Source organism: Labrus bergylta, chromosome 15 (genome assembly GCF_963930695.1).
Source record: "Labrus bergylta chromosome 15, fLabBer1.1, whole genome shotgun sequence".
Classification (NCBI taxonomy): Eukaryota; Metazoa; Chordata; class Actinopteri; order Labriformes; family Labridae; genus Labrus; species Labrus bergylta.
In genome coordinates, this window is record NC_089209.1 from 300978 (window position 1) to 315425 (window position 14448).

Here is a 14448-nt window from a genome sequence, read left to right on the forward strand (position 1 = left end):
TTAAAGAGGGGGAGGGGGGTTCCAATAAAGGTTACACAGGAGACTTTATTAAGCAGAATCAGACTGACAGGAGGAAAGACCTCTCTGCTGTTTTCTTCCTCTGTGATAAACATGAGTGTCGTCTGCAAACAGTCAAATCATTTCACTCTTTTCTGTGGTTCTCTGTCATCGTGTCCTCCTGCTCCTAAAGAATGAAAAAAACAACAATGAAATCTTTGTTTGACAGATGACGATGTGGAGTACGACGATGACTTCAACAGGTAGGACTGACCACATGCTGGATCACACTTCAGGGTGCTGAACGCTCCAAACAGATGAGGAACAGGATCTCACTTTGTGGGACTGCTGATGAAAATACTCCACAGTCTCGACCAAAGCGAGACACCTGGTCACCCTCTCTGTTTTCTTGATTAAAACGATGCTCACACCTGAGAAGAAAATGTCTCACAGTTTCCTGTTTCACTGTTTCAGTCATCGGTCCGACCTCTCTAAGAGTGAGCTCAGTATCGGAGAGGAGATCGAGGAAGTTTCCATTGAGGGTCCTGAGAACAGCGACAAGGTGCTCACACTTCCTGTTTGAGGTTTTACCTGTGTGTGCTGTCCCTTTAAATGCTTACATTAACCCTTGTGCTGCTCTTTGTTCTGCAGTTTGATGAAACCACTCAGGACCTGAGCGTCTCTCAGCTCAGTCAGAGTCACGGAGCCGACTACATGGAGGATGTGGCCTGACCACGCTCTGCTTTCCCATCATGCACCTCTTTGTATCGTCAATATTTAATTCTGTACAGTTTGAATGAGCAATAAATACTTTTGTTGTAACAGGTTGTTTCATGAATGATTATTTGGATATGGTCGTATTGTAAGATGTTTCTCTCTCTTTCTTGAGGTTTAATGTGCAACAATCTGAAGTTAAACTTCCTCGGATTCGGATTACTGTGCATTAACAGTGTAATAAAGATGGTTTTATTGAATGCCTCACATGGGGCACCATTTGTTGGTGTTTTACCTCGTCAAATTGGTTTATATTATTAATATTCATATTTAATTATTTAGTAATATAAATGACGCTGTTATGAAACTATGTTTAATTGACTCGGGGGCACCACCCTGAAACCAGGGAAAAATAACCAAAATATCGCTAAAATCAGTCTCAAATTAGTTATTTAATTACTAATATTATTAATAATTAATAACTGTATTTAATAAATTGAAGGCGTGAAATCCGTACACAAAGCCCTCACACCCAGCTTATATCACAATGCAAATACACCAGTAATCACAAACTGCTCTCTTAAATTATAACAGAATTTATTTAACAAAGCAACATCAAGTCAATGAAAACTCAATCCAGTAACATCTGTACCAATCCAGTAACATCTGTGCCAATCCAGTAACATCTGTACCAATCCAGTAACATCTGTACCAATCCAGTAACATCTGTACCAATCCAGTAACATCTGTACAGATGTACAGACAGGTTTCCTGTCTTTCAATTCAATTCAAATGAGCTTTATTGGCATGACAGATCAACAATCCATGTTGCCGAAGCAGTACAAAAAGAAATTGTTTAACAAATGATAACAATATATTCAGTAAACAAATATAACAAATATGAAAAAAAACATTAACAATAATATGAATCATTTTAACAGTGTATTTCTATGACACATTCAGTGTATTTTGTCTTAGTATGTGACAATCATGAACATATTTAGCAGCTCGTACTGCGCACAGACTTTTCTCTCCACAGAGATAGAGCAGCTTCTGAGGATGAGGGAGATGGAGAAAGTCAGAATATTTATTTTAAATGTAATCAAAGAGAGCCTCTCTTAAATCTCTATATATGCCACAGTGTAGGAGGAAGTGAGATTCTGATGAGTGAACACAGCCTGGCCTCTCTGGGTAACCAGTTCTGTCTGTAACCTCTCTCTCGCTCTCTCTCTCTCTCTCTTCCTCTCTCTCTCCCCCCTCTCTCTCTCTCTCTCTCTCTCTCTCTCTCTCTCTCTCTCTCTGTCTCTCTCTCTCTCCCCTCTCTCTCTCCTCACCCACACGTCTCAGGTGTGTTGTCAGAGTGTCTGGATGTCGTTCAGCACATTTATCACCACCATCATCTGGACGAACGAGCAGCAGCCCGACAACCCGCCAACCTGTGAGTTCTGCTTTTTATTTCTCTCTTCTCTGACTTTTCACTCTTTGATCAAAAACTCTCTTCTTCTTGTCTTATTCACCTCTTCTCTTCTTCTTCTCTTATTTACCTCTTTTTTTTTCAGTCCTTCTTTGAAGTGTTGTTTCTCGTAAAGTCTCAAAGTCCAGAGAGAGCCCTGGTCTTCAAACAACAGAGGAGGATTTATGAACATAACTGCTGACTCGGCTGCAAACAAACCGCTGGCATACTCTTGATTAAATTTACCGTTCTGCACACAGAGAGATCTATTTCTTCATCCCTGGTTCACTGTAAGGGAATCTTTGTAACAGGAAGACTTAATGATTCTCCCCTGACCTACCAACTGTTGGTGTTTTACCACTTTGACAAGAGGTGTGATGGCCCTTGAGTTTTGGTGTATTGGTTTTTATTGGTTTATTGGTTTTATGACTGTTCTTTGATGTGGTGCTGTTGTTGGAGGGAACTCTTCTCTCCATGCGGCATAGAGTCCCAGCAGGATGTTCATCTTAAAACACATCCACTGAAGGAGACAGAATAAAGTGATTCATGACTCAGGAGGAAATAAGGAAGTTATAGAGATCATCTTTTCCTGAAACTTTCAGAATAAAACCTCATAAACGTCAAATCAAAAAGAGACTTGATTAAAGATGAATGTGAAGGAACGTTCATGAACTCTTCAGATTGTTCTGAACATTTATATTCACATCCAACATTTCAATCACGTATATTCTGAAGGTTTGAGCGTCAGCGACTCGATGGCGTTTAGACGTCACGGTAACCAGTTCTGTCTGTAACCTCTCTCTCGCTCTCTCTCTCTCTCTCTTCCTCTCTCTCTCCCCCCTCTCTCTCTCTCTCTCTCTCTCTCTCTCTCTCTCTCTCTGTCTCTCTCTCTCTCCCCTCTCTCTCTCCTCACCCACACGTCTCAGGTGTGTTGTCAGAGTGTCTGGATGTCGTTCAGCACATTTATCACCACCATCATCTGGACGAACGAGCAGCAGCCCGACAACCCGCCAACCTGTGAGTTCTGCTTTTTATTTCTCTCTTCTCTGACTTTTCACTCTTTGATCAAAAACTCTCTTCTTCTTCTTGTCTTATTCACCTCTTCTCTTCTTCTTCTCTTATTTACCTCTTTTTTTTTCAGTCCTTCTTTGAAGTGTTGTTTCTCGTAAAGTCTCAAAGTCCAGAGAGAGCCCTGGTCTTCAAACAACAGAGGAGGATTTATGAACATAACTGCTGACTCGGCTGCAAACAAACCGCTGGCATACTCTTGATTAAATTTACCGTTCTGCACACAGAGAGATCTATTTCTTCATCCCTGGTTCACTGTAAGGGAATCTTTGTAACAGGAAGACTTAATGATTCTCCCCTGACCTACCAACTGTTGGTGTTTTACCACTTTGACAAGAGGTGTGATGGCCCTTGAGTTTTGGTTTATTGGTTTTTATTGGTTTATTGGTTTTATGACTGTTCTTTGATGTGGTGCTGTTGTTGGAGGGAACTCTTCTCTCCATGCGGCATAGAGTCCCAGCAGGATGTTCATCTTAAAACACATCCACTGAAGGAGACAGAATAAAGTGATTCATGACTCAGGAGGAAATAAGGAAGTTATAGAGATCATCTTTTCCTGAAACTTTCAGAATAAAACCTCATAAACGTCAAATCAAAAAGAGACTTGATTAAAGATGAATGTGAAGGAACGTTCATGAACTCTTCAGATTGTTCTGAACATTTATATTCACATCCAACATTTCAATCACGTATATTCTGAAGGTTTGAGCGTCAGCGACTCGATGGCGTTTAGACGTCACGTATAATATTGCTTTAAAGCTTTAAATATGAGATGGATGTGAAGGAGAGGAGCGAGGTAATCATCACATCACATGTCACAACATGTCACAACATGTCCCACCATGTCGCACTTTTTGTTCAGTTCAGACAGTGTGCTGGAGTCAACCTGACCAATCACTGGGCGCCTAAGACTTCTACTTCTGTTGCCACGGTAACAAACAGATATCGATATGGTGAGAGTTTTAACAGAATCATGCCTTGTGCTTCTGAAGGGTTGCCAACGATCTTCTAGACGTTTGCAAACCGTCTTTGTTGCACTGAAACGTTGTCAATGTTTGTGTTTTTGTTCATGCAGCTCAGACGGCGTGCAGGAGTTCACCTTAAACATTTATCATTCAAAACAACAAAGGACGAGGCGCCGTATTGGTTCAAACCCCCTGAACACTTCCTGTCTCTGTTCCAATGAAGGCCCAAAAATCAGACATGACCAAACACTGGGCGTCTAGGACTACTACTTCTGTTGCCGTGGTAACAAACAGGTCTCGAAATCGTTTGATTTTTACTAGAATCAAATCAAAGTTTAAGATCGTGTTATCGCAATGACCCTCAGCCCTAAAGAAGTTTATGGCTAGCTTCAATTCTTAGCGTCGGTCGTGACTTGAGGAATAAAGAGAAATATAAAAGTAAACATCTGAAGTCAGGTGATCAAACACCTGACTGAACACCTTTTTATTCCTTTAACTTCTCACACTGTTCCTCTAGCACCCCCTGTGGACAAACCACAGATTCACAGGTCACGTTGTCATGGTGACGGATCTCCAAACACCGACGTCAGCGAGCAGAAGAAACACGAGATTCTCTGATTTCTAACATCGAGTAAATAATAAAATGGTCTTGTTGATTTTCTGCCAACGTAAAATGGTCAGCGTCTGAACAAAGACACAAGCTGCAGTTTGACTTTTAGTTTGACTTCCTGTGACATTATAAATAGGGGAAGTCGGAGGGGACAAACTGGGCTCCTGTTGTAACCTTTAAGGGGATAGAAGAAGCAGAAGTTCAGAGCAGATCAACGCGTTCAGTTCAACGTTTGAGGAACTCTTCGTTTCTCCTTTGAGCTCCGACTGATTCTGATCTGAACAGCTTCCTCTCCTGGGTTTGATACTCTGTGGACCTGATTGTGGTGTTGTAGTCAAGACCACAGAGACCAAGACTTACCCGAGACCAGAGTCCTCCGAGACCAAGACTTACGCGAGACCAGAGTCCTCTGAGACCAAGACTTACCGGAGACCAGAGAGCTCTGAGACTAAGAGGATCAAGACCGGACTGAGACCAAAACCAAGGCAGGGCGAGATTGAGTCAAGACCAAGAAGATAAAAATCACTTAGAAATCCTCATCTTGTGTTTAGGGGGCGTGGCCCTCACTTAGACCGTAACACTGGGGGATAAAAATCAAACTATAGATAAAGTTATTTGTTCTTTTACAAAGAGGCTTTTCCTTCTAATCTCAGTAATGACTCAGAGGTGGTCTTGACTGGTTTTGATTTAAAATCCAGAGTCTGCCCAGTCTGAGACCAAGACAAGTCCAAGTTAAAATGCTTTAGATTTCAAGACAAGACCTTCATCAACAAGTGTCAAAGAACCAGCGGTCTCTGTGAAGTAAGAAACTGTCGACCACCATCTCATAACTGAGGGCTGTTATACCATCATGTGGCCACAGGGGTTAGGGTACCCTAACCCACTTAGCATGTGTGGATCTGGTTGTACTTGCAGTGTGGAGGCTCTTTAACTGGTTCTGTTGGAGAAGAGACTAAAATGGAGGTAACATCTGATAAGAAGATCTCTGCAGGAGTCTTTGTGAGTGAAACCACAGGTTACACATGAAGTGGGTCACTCGCTCTCTCAGACTGATCTGACCTGTTTTCTCTGCACACTTGAGTACAAACACATTCTCATCTCCACCACCTCCATCAACCACAACGGGGACGTTCCCACCGCGTCAGTACCTGCAGAACCGAGTCTGCAGCTGCTGTCACACCACGACTCCAAACCTGTGACATTTGTGCTTCACTTTCATGTCATCTGAATATCTCATCATGTAAATGAACCTAATGGTTTCCAGATCTCGGAATGGAACCAGTCAAAGACCCACAGCCTCCTGAAAACACCTTTAATGATTCGCTCAGGTTTCAAGTCCAACTTAAAGGAAACATGTTTACAAAAAGCTGTGACCGAGTGTCCGCTAACGTTCTCAAAGTGCAGAGTGTCCAGAGCCCAGATAGAGGCCCGGACTTCAAACAACAGGGAACATACTTTGACTTCTTGTAACTTAACTGCTGACTCAGCTGGAAACAAAATCTGGCGTTCTCTTGATTAAATTTACCGTAATGTTCTCGATCTTCTTCTTCCTGTTTACATGTTCAGTACTCGTATCCTGCTTTATTAAATTCTTTCATCACCAAAAGACAAAACTCAGTTTCTTCGTCGTTCCAGAAATAAAGATGTTCTCGTTGCCGCCGCCATGTTTGGTTTGCTGATACGTCCCTTGGCTGAGGTGTCGCATGTGCAGGTAGTCGTCGGCTGTCAGAAACCAGTTGAAGGCTTTTAAATGACCTGTTTTCTTTCTAAGTTCTCCAGGGAGCAACTCTAAATCAAGATTAGGGCTCATCATGGTTCCTGAAATCCGGATCTGATATTTACACGCACAAACATGGAAAACGGGATCCTTAAAACATGATCAAAACCAGGATCCTTAAGTCCATTACTTAAGTAGTCGCACTCATTGACCATTAAAATGTTGAACTCGAACATTTGGGGGACTGAAGCTGAAATATATCAATATTTGAAGAGACTGCACTTTGTCAAAAACCTACTCAGATGAAGCAGGACTATATATAACCATTCTTCTGTGTTTCTAAACCTAACCAAACTTTCACAGAAAGATATGAAACAATCACATGATGCTCACAGCTTGTTGATTGGACTTTGGATTGAAATACATCACAGTATCATCTGCGTACACATCTCACAGTCTCAGTCTGTATTTGAGGGTCTCTCAGAAGTGAAAAAAGGTTCAAACGTCTACATCCTGTGTCTTGATTTCTATCGTTTTCATCATAAGTGAATGAGCAGCTCTTGTAGTACCATCTGCGTCCACCAGGTGGGGTTTGTAATCCTGATAGCTACCTGTACGCTAGTCGAGCTATGCTAACATTGTGAAGTTCAGACCCTCAGCCCTCGAGTCTCTCTGCCCCCCCTCCTCTGCTCACTCGCTGTCTTTAAATCAACACAAACTTTATTTACTGACCAGTAAACCACCATTTGATTTAAATGCAACATGATGACCTCATGACGGAGGAAAGATGGAAAAAGCCTGGTTGCTATGTTACCCAGCATGCTTTGGGCAGTGTAGTGGTAATACACAATAGATGGGAGCAATTTTTAATCATGTCACGTCGCTTTCAGTAGGGGGATACACTCAGGGTCAAAACAGAACATGTTGATGATAAAGGTTTAGGCTATCTAAGCCGGACGGATGTCTAAAACTTCCAAATCTCAAGTCCTTGCCGGACTTTTGTATCCAGATGAAATCGTCTCTCAGGTGTATTCAGCTGCATGAACACACGGTGATGGAGACCAAAGAGCGCAGGGAGACGTCTTTCATCTTCTCTGTTTCTCATGACTCAAATGTTTCTTTATGTTTTGTTTTCTCTCTTTGATTCCTCCTCGCTGTGTATTAATGCTCTGTCTCTGTTTACAGCTGGACGTGACGATGGAGGGCTCAGACTATGACTATGACAGCTTGCTCAACCAATCAGATTTCGACTATAACGGGACTGATTATTCATATGGCAATGAACCGTGCTCTCACCAGACCAACCATTGGGTGGAGCGTGTGATTGTTCCATACATCCACTCCATCATCTGCATCCTGGGCCTCGTGGGGAACATCCTGGTGATCGTCACCTACGCCTTCTACAAGAGGACCAAGTCCATGACGGACATCTACCTGCTGAACGTGGCCGTCGCCGACCTGCTGTTCGTGGCGTCGCTGCCTCTGATTGTCTACAGCGAGCTGTCGCCGTGGTCCCTGGGGCCCGTGGCGTGCAAGCTGCTGCGCGGCTCCTACAGCGTCAACCTGTACAGCGGCATGCTGCTGCTCGCCTGCATCAGCACCGACCGCTACATCGCCATCGTCCAGGCGCGCCGCAGCTTCAGACTGCGCTCGCTGCGGTACAGCCGCCTCATCTGCGCCACCGTCTGGGTCGCCGCCTTCCTGCTGTCCGTCCCGTCCTTCTACTTTTACACCTCGTACGAGCCATCCCACAGCAGGTACACCTTCCTGTTAGAGGAGGACCCGATCCAGAACCTCGAGCCGCCTCACTACGTCTGTGAGTTCAAGTTCCTGGACACTGCCACGGCGTGGAAGACCAAGGTGGCGGTCCCCAGCACGCAGCTCGCCGTGGGCTTCTTCCTGCCGCTGCTCGTCATGCTCTTCTGCTACACCGCCGTCATCGTCACGCTGCTCAAGGCCAAAAACTTCCAGCGGCACAAGGCGGTGCGGGTGGTGATGGTGGTGGTGGTGGTGTTCGTCACGTGTCATCTCCCGTACAACGTCACGCTGCTCATCGACACGGTCAACATGTTCGGAGAGCTGTCGTGTGAAGAGTCGGACGCCTTGCTCACGGCCAACACGCTGACGCAGACCGTCGCCTACCTGCACTGCTGCCTGAACCCCATCCTGTACGCCTTCGTGGGGGTGAAGTTCAGGACCCACTTCAGGAGGATCGTGCGGGACCTGTGGTGTCTGGGCAAGAGGTACATTGCTCCACGCCGCTTCTCCAGGACCACCTCCGATTACTTCATGTCCACTCGCCGCACGGTGGACGTAGGCAGCGAGAACGGCTCGTCTTTCACCATGTGATGACGGCCGGCGAGTTCCCCTTTGGATCCGTCTGATGGGGGGCAGAAACTTTGTAGAACTGGAGGACTGCTGGTCTCTGAAAGTCCAGACCTGCTTTAAGCCCGTCAGTCTGTAAACTCAGGCAGGAGGTCTTCAGAGAACTACAAATGTCTTTAAGTTCAAATCTTTGTTGAAGGGATACTTCACCCGTTGAAACATGAATCTGTGTTGACATTGGGTCATATATGTAGAAATGTGAAATACATTTTGAAGTTGGTGCCTTCTTGACTGAGAAAAGACAGAAAGTGTCTTTTTGGCTCATGTGGATGAAAGACACCAAATCCCAGAATGCACAGCACCACAGGCCACTCCCACTAAGGTCCTCTAGTTCAGAATCAGAAATACTTTATTAATCCCAGAGGGAAATTCGATGGTTACAGTTTCTCCAAAATAGAATCGAATAGAATAGAATTACTTCATTGATCCCAAACTGGGAAATTGTGGCGTTACAGTAGCAGGTTATCCAACACACAATATTAGTAAATCTAAACACAATATAATATTAAATACAAAGTAAATAAGTACCAGGATTTAACTTAGCATTACTAGTCTTAAATATGAAAGATTAAATGTAAATGTGCAAAAACAGAGTTGTAAATGGACAGTATTTACTTAGGGAGCTGTGCAATCAGTGATACATAAGTTAAAGTGCATGAGTGTAGACATATTATCAGCAGAAACTATTCAATATAACGGCAAGTAGACAGACAAATGAAGTGAACTATACAAAAAATATACAATAAAAATATACAGTAAAGCAGTAGAAATATAGTAATAAAAACATTTACAGACATATTTACTTCAACACATCAGACCGTTTCCTCAACTGATTCAGAGATTTCTTCCAGAATTGATCTTGGAAATTCCCATCTCAGGGGAAAATGAGGGAGGGATGCACGACCATTCAAAAATACTGCCAGGTTTCTAAAGATACAAAGATTAATGCTAATGGGTTAGGGTAAGTATCCCTTTAAATCAGATAGCTTACCTCCTCTGTCTGACCTGCCCACAGTAAAAGGTCACTGCACACTGTGACCTCACTTTGCTCTGATTTGTTCACCTGCCATGTTTCAGACTGTAGAGCCCCCTGGTGGTTCAACTCTGCTACTTCATGTCTGTCAGCTGTTTTCCTGTCGGTGTGGAGAGAAAATAGTTTATATCAAATACAAAACAGGAAGTTTCAGATCGAGTCTTTCTTACTAAAACCTGTTTTTATAATTCAGTGGATCCAGATCTCTAAACATGAAGCAGCTTTGTGTTCAGCTCTGACGTTGAAGGAGTCAGAGGATGAGGTTTAAAGTGTCAGTCACCTCCAGTCTCTATGAAACCCCTCAGTCTGTGTAGATCCACCTGTAGTCGTTTATTTTTAACCTTTTCAGAAACATTTCACCAGTGGAGCCCTACAAAGGCAAAAGGCAGTAACTTCAATTTTTTCGAAAAGTAGTTTTTTTTTCATTTTTGGAACATTACAGATGTGCTTTATCATGTGGACAAATATCTTAAATCAATTGTGCTGTTCTTTTGAGAAAATAGTAGGTTGTATCTGCCTTAACTTCCAAAAGCCCTCGAGAAACCAAGGCAGAGTCCAGTAACTTCACTCATCAGGGTCTTTGGCTTTGAACTGCAGAATTCCAGAATGCTCAAACTGAGTTAAGGTCTTCTGCCTTTGTTTTACTGCAGATCAAAGTGAAGTTACTGTTTTACTGTATTGGAGTTAAGGTGTTATGCCTTTGTTTTAATATCTGTCATCAAGCACTTAATTGTGCCATGATCACTAGATTTCATGTATATGTTATCATTATTATCATATACTGATTTAATATAGTGATCAGCAACCAAGGGAGCTATCAAATGGAAGTTACTGCCTTTTACCTTGGCATGACCTCTTATTATTGTACAGGCATTGCAACGGCAGAGTACCTTAACTTCCAAATAAGGGTCAAAGGTCATGTTTAAGCTGTAGATGTATGTACATTAATAACCTGATAAAAAGACAAAGAATTGCCACATTTCCAACATTCTGCCTGCAACTCATTTAGCTGGACAACAAAAAGACTTTAAAGTCATTTTTCTCAGTTCTACACTCTGGCGAGTTAAGGTCTTTTGCCTTTGTAGGGCAGCGTACATGTGGTGTTTTTGCTACTTCCTGTGCGCTTCAGAATAAATGTTGAAATTCAAGTTTTCTTTTATTCATGATGTGCAAACATTTCACTACTTCTGTCTCTGGCCACCAGATGGCGCTGTCTTCTTACATTGTAAACATTAAGAAGGGCCTCTCACAGGAGAACCAGTCGGTTTCATGAAATCACTCGCACAGCTCAGAGTTCATGACAGTGATCACAGATTATAGTTTTAAAACCTGTCAACAACTCAGCCTCAAGAAATATATGTACCATATGGGTTACAGTTTATATTAAGGTGCTTGTAATAAGCATTAATAACAGGTAATAAGTCACTTAATTATTAGATTCTTATTAACACAAATAAGTGTTAATAAATACTTTATTATGCACTTATTAACTGCATAATAAATATTTAATTAATCTTTATAAGGCATTAATATGAACCTAATAAGTCTTATCAATGTTAATAAACATCTTATGAACGTTGATAAGTGGTCTATAAACACGTTTCTTTGTGTTAATTAATATCTTATATGCCAATTATTAATTAATTAATAGTTTAATTAACACTCATGAAGTCTTACTTATGTTATGTTATGACAGTATATAAAGTGTTAATAAGTTTCTAATAAAACATAATAAATGTGTTAATTATGCCTCTATTAACACTTATATAGTCGTATTTGTGTTAATAAGAATCTAATAAGGTCTCATAAGTGACGTGTTACCTGTTATTAATGCTTATTACAAGCACCTTAATATAAAGTGTTACCAAAATATTAAAATAAACCACAGAGGGGAAAGAGTGGGGACGTGCAGGAAAGGAGCCACAGGTCAGATCCAAACCCGGTCTGCCTGTTTCGGGACTACAGCCTCCGCACCTGGGGCGCACGAACCAAACAGTAGGCCACCAGCGCCCCCAAGTTAGACAACATGAGACCCAGAGTACGGTACAGTAGACCTTACAGTGATACTCTACAAAGTGTTTTCTATATGCAGCTCCACTCATGTTGGATTGTTTTCCTCAGAAAAGAGAGGAGACCAAACTAGAGGTAAAAAGTGTCCATAAGGTGATTTAACCCCTTTAATGCTGGTTCAAACAGAGCAGGGTTATCCATCCTCCTGTTCACAAGCTTTAAAGTTTGAAACCTCTCTGTCGTAATAACATCCTGCGACGGTTTGTTGCATCACCTCGGAGAGGAAGGAAACAGTTAGTCAACGTGTCAGCAGCACTTTATTGATTCTAACAAACTGCAGAGAGACGGAGGTGATGAGGTTCATCCTGAGCAGATGTCTGAGCAGCAGCTTTAATGCAGCGTCACAAAGTGAAACACATCCAACACCCTCAAGGTACAGGCCTCAAGACCACACATAACAGATATATTAAAGCAGATACATCAACACTAGAAATATATACCACTGATGAAGTCAAGTCAGAGATCATCATATAGATTCTGATTGTTGGTATTTAAAGGTGACGTATCCTCCTCCTCTTCTTCAGTTTAAGAGTCTCAGAGCTCTTCAAAACATGTGTGAAGTTTCTTGTTCTAAATGCACTCTGATCCTGTATTTTTATTTTTTATTTATTTTTTGGGCTTTTTTGTGCCTTTAATGCAGAGAGAGGACAGTGGATAGAGTCTGAAACCGGAGAGAGAGAGGACAGTGGATAGAGTCAGAAACCAGAGAGAGAGAGAGGACAGTGGATAGAGTCAGAAACCAGAGAGAGAGAGAGGACAGTGGATAGAGTCTGAAACCAGAGAGAGAGAGAGGACAGTGGATAGAGTCTGAAACCAGAGAGAGAGAGGACAGTGGATAGAGTCAGAAACCAGAGAGAGAGAGGACAGTGGATAGAGTCAGAAACCAGAGAGAGAGAGAGGACAGTGGATAGAGTCTGAAACCAGAGAGAGAGGACAGTGGATAGAGTCAGAAACCAGAGAGAGAGAGAGGACAGTGGATAGAGTCAGAAACCAGGGAGAGAGAGAGGACAGTGGATAGAGTCAGAAACCAGAGAGAGAGAGGACAGTGGATAGAGTCTGAAACCAGAGAGAGAGGACAGTGGATAGAGTCAGAAACCAGAGAGAGAGAGAGGACAGTGGATAGAGTCTGAAACCAGAGAGAGAGGACAGTGGATAGAGTCTGAAACCAGAGAGAGAGAGAGGACAGTGGATAGAGTCAGAAACCAGGGAGAGAGAGAGGACAGTGGATAGAGTCAGAAACCAGAGAGAGAGAGGACAGTGGATAGAGTCTGAAACCAGAGAGAGAGAGAGAGGACAGTGGATAGAGTCAGAAACCAGAGAGAGAGAGGACAGTGGATAGAGTCTGAAACCAGAGAGAGAGAGGACAGTGGATAGAGTCTGAAACCAGAGAGAGAGAGGACAGTGGATAGAGTCTGAAACCAGAGAGAGAGAGAGAGGACAGTGGATAGAGTCTGAAACCAGGGAGAGAGAGGACAGTGGATAGAGTCAGAAACCAGAGAGAGAGAGAGGACAGTGGATAGAGTCAGAAACCAGAGAGAGAGAGGACAGTGGATAGAGTCTGAAACCAGAGAGAGAGAGGACAGTGGATAGAGTCTGAAACCAGAGAGAGAGAGAGAGAGGACAGTGGATAGAGTCTGAAACCAGGGAGAGAGAGGACAGTGGATAGAGTCAGAAACCAGAGAGAGAGAGAGGACAGTGGATAGAGTCTGAAACCAGAGAGAGAGAGAGGACAGTGGATAGAGTCAGAAACCAGAGAGAGAGAGAGGACAGTGGATAGAGTCTGAAACCAGAGAGAGAGAGAGGACAGTGGATAGAGTCAGAAACCAGAGAGAGAGAGGACAGTGGATAGAGTCTGAAACCAGGGAGAGAGGACAGTGGATAGAGTCAGAAACCAGAGAGAGAGAGAGAGGACAGTGGATAGAGTCTGAAACCAGAGAGAGAGAGAGGACAGTGGATAGAGTCTGAAACCAGAGAGAGAGAGGACAGTGGATAGAGTCTGAAACCAGAGAGAGAGAGGACAGTGGATAGAGTCTGAAACCAGAGAGAGAGAGGACAGTGGATAGAGTCAGAAACCAGAGAGAGAGGACAGTGGATAGAGTCTGAAACCAGGGAGAGAGGACAGTGGATAGAGTCTGAAACCAGGGAGAGAGGACAGTGGATAGAGTCTGAAACCAGAGAGAGAGGACAGTGGATAGAGTCAGAAACCAGAGAGAGAGGACAGTGGATAGAGTCTGAAACCAGGGAGAGAGGACAGTGGATAGAGTCTCAAACCAGGGAGAGAGGACAGTGGATAGAGTCAGAAACCAGAGAGAGAGAGAGGACAGTGGATAGAGTCTGAAACCAGGGAGAGAGAGAGGACAGTGGATAGAGTCTGAAACCAGGGAGAGAGAGAGGACAGTGGATAGAGTCAGAAACCAGAGAGAGAGAGAGGACAGT

General features: G+C 43.1%; 2 protein-coding genes across 9 annotated transcripts in view; both read left to right on the forward strand.

Moving 5' to 3' along the window:
- The window catches only part of cep43 (centrosomal protein 43), a 20094-nt gene extending 19275 nt beyond the window's left edge, over positions 1 to 819 (forward strand). For all 7 annotated transcript variants that reach the window (XM_065963559.1, XM_065963558.1, XM_020657619.2 and 4 more), the window contains 3 exons: positions 227 to 260; positions 472 to 559; positions 649 to 819. In XM_065963559.1, coding sequence (XP_065819631.1) covers positions 227 to 260; positions 472 to 559; positions 649 to 729 — 203 coding nt within the window. In that variant the 3' untranslated portion in view covers positions 730 to 819. The remainder of the gene's footprint in view (positions 1 to 226; positions 261 to 471; positions 560 to 648) is intronic.
- A 1198-nt stretch (positions 820 to 2017) lies between these two features.
- On the forward strand, positions 2018 to 11090 carry ccr6a (chemokine (C-C motif) receptor 6a). Of its 2 annotated transcripts, XM_029282095.2 has the most exons (3): positions 2018 to 2149; positions 3091 to 3181; positions 7710 to 11090. In XM_029282095.2, exon 3 carries the CDS (start codon positions 7722 to 7724, stop codon positions 8871 to 8873), a length of 1152 nt encoding a protein of 383 aa, XP_029137928.1. In that variant the 5' UTR covers positions 2018 to 2149; positions 3091 to 3181; positions 7710 to 7721; the 3' UTR covers positions 8874 to 11090. The 2 variants fall into 2 exon arrangements, with proteins under 2 accessions (XP_029137928.1, XP_029137927.1); XM_029282094.2 differs by lacking the exons at positions 2018 to 2149; positions 3091 to 3181 and adding an exon at positions 4107 to 4185.
- The last annotated feature ends 3358 nt before the right edge of the window (positions 11091 to 14448 follow it).